The sequence below is a fragment of the Microtus pennsylvanicus genome, chromosome 2, assembly GCF_037038515.1.
Source record: "Microtus pennsylvanicus isolate mMicPen1 chromosome 2, mMicPen1.hap1, whole genome shotgun sequence".
Taxonomy (NCBI): domain Eukaryota; kingdom Metazoa; phylum Chordata; class Mammalia; order Rodentia; family Cricetidae; genus Microtus; species Microtus pennsylvanicus.
The window spans coordinates 45033976-45042572 of NC_134580.1; the positions used below are offsets into that span (position 1 = coordinate 45033976).

General features: G+C 47.6%; 1 protein-coding gene across 4 annotated transcripts; it reads left to right on the forward strand.

Moving 5' to 3' along the window:
* The first annotated feature begins 2538 nt into the window (after window positions 1-2538).
* Lratd2 (LRAT domain containing 2) lies at window positions 2539-8343 on the forward strand. 4 transcript variants are annotated; one of them, XM_075960927.1, is made up of 3 exons: window positions 2539-3031; window positions 3555-4766; window positions 7292-8343. In XM_075960927.1, the coding sequence occupies exon 2, from the start codon at window positions 3651-3653 to the stop codon at window positions 4581-4583; it is 933 nt and encodes a 310-aa protein (XP_075817042.1). In that variant the 5' UTR covers window positions 2539-3031; window positions 3555-3650; the 3' UTR covers window positions 4584-4766; window positions 7292-8343. The 4 variants fall into 4 exon arrangements, with proteins under 4 accessions (XP_075817042.1, XP_075817044.1, XP_075817046.1 ...); XM_075960929.1 differs by having other exon boundaries at window positions 2548-3099; XM_075960931.1 differs by having other exon boundaries at window positions 2548-3017.
* The last annotated feature ends 254 nt before the right edge of the window (window positions 8344-8597 follow it).

An 8597-nucleotide genomic window follows, 5' to 3' on the forward strand; every position in this document is an offset into this window, starting at 1 on the left:
GGGGGTCAGCGGGGAGATTTCTAGGGCCAGGCAGACCTTGTAGATGAGGTAAAGGACAGGAATATAGCAACTGCAGAGGACACATCTGTAAAGCAGCCACTCACGACTGCCTTAGCTCTGAAGCAATTGGTCAAAACCTTCCTAAAGCTGCGACCCTTTAATACAGCTCCTCATGTTGTGGTGGCCCTAGCCATAAAACTATTTCCATTGCTACTTCCACTTCCTAACTATAATTTTGCTACTGTTATGAATCATAATGAAAATATCTGATATGTAGGCTATCTGACATGTGACACCTGTGAAAGGACCCTCTGACCACCAGTGGGGTCATGACCCACAGGTTGAGAACTGATGCGAGCCACCTCAGCTCCAGTTCCTTGTCGCTTACCATTCTGGGTGATAGGTCTGATGGGTTTATATCCTTAGGTTTCTTCAATAAATCTGATAATCTCAATTATTATTAAATAATTATTTGAGATGAATAAAGCCTTTATTGCAGCCTTTGTACAACTTCTGACCTAATGATCTAGCTGGCCAGATGGAGGTTGAGAGCTAGACATTCATTAATTAAAAAAAAAAATCTACTGGCTATCAAAGGTATCACGTGTTGACTTGCTGATTGCCTCATAAAACCAGGACATTACTTATTTTTCTCCTTCTCTCTCTCTCTCTCTCTCTCTCTCTCTCTCTCTCTCTCTCTCTCTCTCTCTGTGTGTGTGTGTGTGTGTGTGTGTGAGAGAGAGAGAGAGAGAGAGACAGAGAGAGAGAGACAGAGAGAGACAGAGAGAGACAGAGAGAGAGAGAGAGAGAGAGACAGAGAGAGAGAGAGAGTCAAATCCAGGGCTTCCCACATTCTAAGCAAACACTCTGTCATTAAACTATATCTAGCCCTTAGGAAGCAATTCTTGGTCTATCGTAGAGTTCCCCTCCACCACCTTCTGAACACTTATTAACTGAATGACTGCTAAGTGAAATGAGGTGATGTCTGCTACCTCTGGACTTTACAGTTGGCCAGCTGAACAGCTGAACCACTACTGTGATAATAAGAGAACAAGAGTCAAGGAAATCCAACTCTCTCCCTCATTAGGACTTGACCCCAGGGTGCAGGCTGCTGTCTACTACGTAACTGTTCTCCTCCATAGATTCCATCTCCAGCCAGCCTATCTAATGTCATCCAGGGACAAACTGGCCCCACAGTATCTGACCATAGACTCCCTATTCAGCAGACAAGTTCTAAGTGGAACCCTCTCCTCTCTGTGCTCACATGGTAGGAACAAAGGTCCCTGGATCATGTTTTGCAAAGGTCCAGGAACTGTTCTCCTAACCTCATCTATCTGCAGTCATTCAGAAAATATTGAAATTAAAGCTTCAGGATCCACACAAATCTCTCCTTTGGTCTAGCGCACACTGTGATCTTAGGCTTGCCCAAGAACTAACTTCCATCACAGCCCTGACAATATCAATTGATCTGGCTTAAAGGTACATAAGTAGATTGATTTTTGTTTCCCCCTCTCAAACTGAAAAGGATCATAGCAGTGTTAGTATATTCCTGTTTCCACATGCTGCTGTACACTGAATGAATAAATAATGTTACTTGGAAAACTTTGGTCGATGGAAAACAAGGTGCTGGTCTTGAATTGCACTGTGAACTGGTTTGGGTGCTTCCTTAGCTTGTCCATTGTGAGTGGCACTAAGGATTCTACGCTATCCATTCTGACCCATTATTTCAAAAAAAAAAAAAAAAAGCAAAGGTGCTTAGAAGTTTAGGTCTGGGGTACAGAAATGAACCCCTGCAGAGGGGAAAGTATCCTCTTGGGGAGGTTACTAAGCAACAGGGCTGTGACTTCCCTCTAAATCAGGGGGGAAGGAAACATATTCATCAGGAGCCTTTGCTAATTTGTTTCCAATTTAAGGACAATTAGGCAATTCTACACTCCCACCCAGCTTCTGCAGGTTTTCTCTCACAACTAGATAAAAAAATAAAAATAAATAAAAAAAATCTGGAAACAAAGAAGTCTATGAAATTAACTTTGGCTTCACTTGAAGGAACACCTAATAATCATCACGGGCCTTGGGAGTCAGCCCATAACTGTTTCATACTGCTTCCTCTTTTTGACAACAAAACAAGACAAATATGTTTTGTTTTCTACTGTCCCAAAATATTACTTGTTCTGGAAACACGTCTTAGCTGAGGCGTTTCCATAGCTGTTGCAGCATAGAATCCTTTAGGTCATAAATATGTTCCGCATAAGAAAAGGCAGTGCCTCCCTCTTTAGATACTCCACGTAAGAAGAAATGGAAGGCGATGAGGAAGAAACACCAAATTCTTCTAGCCCCTCGCATTTCGCATTTCTTTACTTCCAGGTGGCATTTAACTTCCAAGTTCTCAGAACCCCAACAGGAAGGCAGGCGGACTCGGGCGGTGCAGGAAACCGGCTCCCACGGTGGGTAGACTAGCTACCAGCGGGATTTAAAACCGCTACGGAGGGGGCGTGGCTCTGGAAGGGCGGCGCGGCTTGGGGGCGGGGCGGGGGCGGGGCTCCGGGAGGCTAAGCCGGGTGCAAGAAAGACGCGAGCTCCCGGAGCCAGCGTCTGTCTCTTTAAATGCCAAGGGCTTCGCTCCCGCCCGGCTGCCCGGAGCCGGATCTACAATCCCGTCCCTCCCGCTCCGGCGCTTGTTGCTCGCCCGGTCCGAGCGGGAGCTGCGGACCGCGGGAAGCCCAGCTACCTCCTTCTCCTTTCCTCTTCGTGCTCCACCTTCCGAAAGATCTGCGTGAGGGGTTGCACAGCAGCGAGCGTGAACAGGCATTGCCCCCACCATCTTCAATTCTTGGGGTGCTACGCAGCCGTGAGGGGCGGGAAGGGGAGAAATGCGTCTTTCCCCGCTGCCTGGCTTCGTCCCGGTCCGCGCTGGGAGAGGAGGCACTGCGGAGCCCACACCTGCGAACTCGCCCTAGAAGTCTCAGGGTGCGGCAGGGCGCCCCTCCCGGTCCCCCAGGGCTTCCACCTCTCCGCGAGTGAGTCGGCGCAGGTAATCGGAACCCTAGGGCGGGCGCGCGGGGGAGGGGCCGGCAAGCCGCAGCGAGGACTTTGTCGCAGGTGAGCCAGGTGGGTGGCTCACCTGCCACGGCCACGCCGGGGGGGCCTCTCTGATTCCTATGGGGTGCAGGCATTGTGGGACGTCCAAGGGCTAGTTAGGACCCGGAGTGGGAGGGGAAGTTAGGAAAGAGAAGGAAATTGGAATAAAGTTTCCATTTCCTTCCCCCCTCCTGACCTGGGTTGGCAGGTAGGGCGCGGGCGGAAGCTGTAGGAACAGCTGATGCAATGCGCTTTGACCGGGGCCAGGTGATAGCTAGAGGCTGGGGGCAGCTGGAGTGACCATGTCTCCGGTAATCGTGACCCTAGAGCTGGAGAAACGCGAGGAAGCTCGCTCCCTAGAATATCCCTATAATGGCTTCAGGTACCCCCCCCCCCCCGTTTCTTTCACCGGAACAAAACGTCTTTCCCTTGAGTGGCACCTACAAATGCATTTTTCTTGTCTCCTCTTCCAACAGGTGGCTTTAGCCCCTGCCCCGGGACCAGTGCCAATGACTCTGGCGGTGGTTTCGCTTTCTCCTCTCGCAGTCCTGTGAACGAGTGTCCACAGCGTGATGGGCAATCAGGTGGAGAAACTGACCCACCTAAGTTACAAGGAAGTTCCCACGGCCGACCCGACCGGCGTGGACCGAGACGATGGGCCCCGCATAGGAGTCTCTTATATTTTCTCCAATGACGACGAGGACGTGGAACCGCAGCCACCGCCCCAGGGGCCTGATGGCGGAGCGTTGCCGGACTCGGGGGACCGGCCTCCTCTGCCCCCGCCGCAGCCCTATGACCCGCGGCAGCATGAGGTGGAATGCTCAGTGTTTTATCGCGACGAGTGCATCTACCAGAAAAGCTTCGCGCCGGGGTCGGCAGCACTAAGCACCTACACACCCGAGAACCTGCTCAACAAGTGCAGTCCGGGCGACCTCGTGGAGTTTGTGTCGCAGGCGCAGTACCCGCACTGGGCTGTCTACGTGGGCAATTTCCAAGTGGTGCATTTGCACCGGTTGGAGGTGAGCAACAGCTTCCTGACCGATGCAAGCCAGGGTCGACGTGGCCGCGTGGTCAACGATCTGTATCGCTACAAGCCACTGAGCCCCAGCGCTGTGGTGCGGAACGCGCTGGCCCACGTGGGCGCCAAGGAGCGCGAGCTCAGCTGGCGCAACTCGGAGAGCTTTGCCGCCTGGTGCCGCTATGGCAAACGCGAGTTCAAAATCGGTGGCGAGCTGCGCATCGGCAAGCAGCCCTACCGTTTGCAGATTCAGCTCTCTGCCCAGCGCAGCCACACTCTCGAGTTCCAGAGCCTGGAGGATTTGATCATGGAGAAGCGGCGCAACGACCAAATCGGACGCGCGGCGGTGCTGCAGGAGCTCGCCATGCACCTGCACCCGGCTGAGCCAGATGAGGGCGACAGCGAAGCGGCTCGGACTACACCGTCTCCCTTGCGCCCCCCTGCACCGGGCTCCGAGGAGGAGAATGGAGACTCGGTGGTGCACTGATACTTAGCCTAGACTCAGAGCTGCAAAAGGGAGCTGTTTGCAACGGCCGCGCCCCCTTCCTCCCCACCCCACCCTCTTCGCCTGGGCCTCATTTGATATTCCTGGGCCTTTTGGAAAACGCAGAGTTTGTGAAAAGCACAGCGGACTTTGAACGGGGGAGGAGGAAGGGGACGGAGGGAGCAGGTAGGAGCACTTCGGCTGGTAGGTGGTCATGGGGAGCATTTTCTTTCGCGGGGAGGGGACCTCCTTCTGCCTTTTTTTCTGAGTTGAGGTAAAGTGTGAACTTGCTTGGAGTTTCAACCCTGACAGATCTGGGACCAAATTCAACCCTTCCTTATACAAACAGGCTTGGGGAATTGCGGAGTAACTGTGCCCTGCATTTGGCCTCTCTGTGTCCCTCCCTACTTTCTGCTTGGAGGATGCAGGATACAAAGGCCGGAGGGGGTTGGGAGGCGCCGCCGCAGGGCAGCTGGAAGAGCTGCTTATCTGCTTCCCCCACTGAGCTGTGCTTAGGATACTAGAGGCTGGAGTGATTTATTTTATGGGTTCCTGGGGCACAGGGCTGCTGAAACCACAAGATCTGGGAGCAGCAGACCGAAACCAAACAGCCCCCTTATTAAGTGCAACAAATACTTTAGCAAACTCAGGCTACAGGCTACAAACAGAATCTTCTACCTCTGTTCCTTCCATCCCTAAGTTCCTCCTCTTGGGAAGCTGGCTCTAAGCAGAGTCTGGCTCCCAACCCATTCCCCGGTTACAAGTAAATCATTGTCAAGGGCCAGCCAGAGAAAGGATTCAATTAAGGTGCCGTTCTGCTGCCTCTGTTTTTGGCCTGCTGTTGTGGACTCTTAGAGCTATGGCTGTGTTATCAAGGGAGGCAATAGCCCTTTGTGTCTCTGATCTAATTAAACCTGCTTGGCACGTTCATCTGCAGGTCACAGATGGGGTTGGCTTGTGCCACCCCATAAAATATCCTCTAGGGAATCCGCCAGTGATGCCCTGGCAAGAATTAAATCTCTCCTTATCCCCTTGCCAATGGTGAGAGTAACCCTGTAAAAATAAAGCTGGACCTAGGATTCTTTTTGCTTTTTGTTTTTCTCTTCTTGGTCCACCTTCCTCACCATGGCTTTGTTCTGCCTGGTGGTAACAGACGGTTGCTGTGGTCTGGTTAGGATTAGGTTTACTTTGCCATCCATGGTTGAGAAGTTTCATTCAAGATGCAAAGTCTTGTTATATGGGACTCAGTTTCTCGGTGACTTGAGAGTGGTGACATGAATCACACAGGTTTTGATTATGGTCCCAAATGTAGGTTGGTGATGCTGGAATGTGTTGGTGGTTGATGGACAGTTAGCAATTGGGTCTGCTGCTGAACTCACTCCCATGCACTTTAGTGCAAGGCTTTATGATGGCTGCAGCCTGTCCCCTAAATTGTGGGCAGGACTTTTACAGCAGAGTGCTGTCAACTGCTCTCAAAAGTTGAGCATGGTTAAAGGCCTTTCCTGCCTCCTACAGTCATTGTACTACACTGGACAAGTCATTTATGACTTAGTTCTTACCCACTGGAGCAGAATCTTACTCGAGTGCCTGGAAGCCATGGCCATTCTTGGGCTCCTTGCTTAGGAATTTCTAAATCCCACTTTTTTTTTCAGACATAAAAGTTGATATGCTATTTTTTTAAAGCCTAGATCTTCATAGTACCTCAGCATGAAACTTTTTCATTATAAAGGCATTAAATAAATCTCCTGCTTTCATGGTGATTTACCAAACAAGTCCTCATTTTTTTTTTTGAATGTTAAAGATGAGTATACACCAGCCATGGTTTGGAACATTGCGGGAGAATCCGTCTCTGATGGGAATGTAGATCTAATTTCTGTGTACTCACAGCTATTTGTTTATATGGTCTTGTTCTTGGAACAGCAGAACAGATACACACAGGCGATGACATTTAGGAAAACCCATGTCTAACAGATTTCGGTTAGTGAATCAACAGGACAACAGGAGGGGAAGGATCAGAACAGCTGTCCCCAGTGGTTTTGGAATAGCCAACTCTTCCTGCTCTCCCATCCCTGCCTTCTTCATCACCCCCCCCACACACACACACAGTCTGTTCACACTCAGTGTAGCAGGTGATTTGTATTATACATGGAGTGCCCCCAAAGGAAGAACTCATAGCTTCTTCTACCACACCTGTAGCATTTTTACTTTTTAGAGCTAGATGTTTTCCAGGTGGTATTTCTTGGACTGTGCTGCCAACAATTCAGCTGGGTACCAGTGAGGACAAGTATGTAATACTTAGGAAGAGCTATCCCATTAGGGGGCAGAAGGTCTTTACTAGTGGTTCTGAACCTGTGTATCGAGACACTTTGGGGTACATACCAGGTATCATGGCTATCAGATGTTTACATTACAATTCATAACGGTAGCAAAATTACAGTTATGAAGTGGCAATAAGGTAATTGCATGATTGGAAGTCACCACAACGTAAGGGGTTGTATTAACATGTCTCAGCATTAGGAAGGTTGAGAACCGCTGGTTTGAAGTAAAACAGCATCAATTGAGGACTCTAAGAAGAGGGTTGTGTCAGCTCTTGGTTTTTAAGACATCCGTGTTGTGGGGGAAAAAAATCATTTCTTTTAATGTCCTGGCAATGGCTACGTTTGGCACTTTAGAAAACAAAAGTATATTTAATAATTTTTGTTTCTCCTTAGGAATAAGACATAGAACTATTTTGTACTATGAATTATGGACGCTCTTTGAAGGACAGAAATATTGATTCCAATGTTCTTCTGAAGCTCTGGAAGGGATGAGCAGGACCCTGTGGAACACGCACTAAAAGAAACCAGACAAATTCTATTTTCTTACCTGAGCAAATATTTTATCGAGACTGCATATGTATGTCAAAGGAGCCTACAACTTCGGCTACACAACTTTTTCTATGGGAAGAACTGGTACTTTTGTAGCTTTTATTCCACGTTTAATTTAAAATGACTTTGTAGCAGTGAAATGTCTAGCAGAAGACTTTATTCCAGATCTTGAAAATGATTTTTAGTTTTTATGAAAATGGTTCAGTGGTTCAGCCTCTCAAAGCATCGGTGCTTCTGGCCTCAGGGCACCCTTGGACAAGAACAACCACGTGAAAACATATTTTTTGGAAGCAAAACTTTAATTTTATATGATATATACTATGGAAAGCTAAGAAAATTTCAGAACTACTTGTTTTTCTTTTTGTTTCTTTTTCTTAAAATGGGATCCACTGTGTTGAAGACTCTTGATATAGTATGTGCTTGTTTAGCCATTTTTTTTAAAACAAATTAAAAGTGCTAATAATCATCCGACAAATTTGTTTGGAAAGTTAGATTTTATTTGTGAATTGTTTAAAAATCAGGATAATGATAAATTTGACTGCTTTCTTCATCTTTTCATTATGCTGTTTTGTTCTTGGTTCTAATTGTGTGGCCTGTGTAGAATTACCATCAGGATACAGACTCCACATGCATTTTGTTTCCCAGAAAATTGTAGAAACCTTAATTTTGTTTGAAGTTTGTATGTTAAATTGACTTTCTTTCACCACTTCTTGAGGAGGAGGTTCTAGTTTGAAATTGTATCATTTCCTTCAAAGTGAAGGGCAGTACTTAGCTAAATAAAAGATTGATGGCATCTTTTAAGCCATTTCCTGTTCACTCTGTCTTATTAAAATAAAAGCTGTCAAGTTCTTTTGAAAAATGTTGTGAGGGTTCCCAATAAACCATCTATTATCAGAGCTCATTGCATTCATTTCTCCACATACACACCTTTTCTTTTGACATTTTTGATCTTAATTCAAGCTGCTCAGCAGCTTACTGTAATGTTTGAAAAATATTAGTGTGTGTCCTCCTTGCGTTGTTCAGGGAATAGTTTAGTGGATTCCTTTAGTGGTCCAAACTCATGTATTTATCAGACGGGAGTTAATCAGCCATTGCTTTATGCTGTCTGTGTTCTTCAAGTGTCTTGAGACCACACATCTTCAAGACGCAG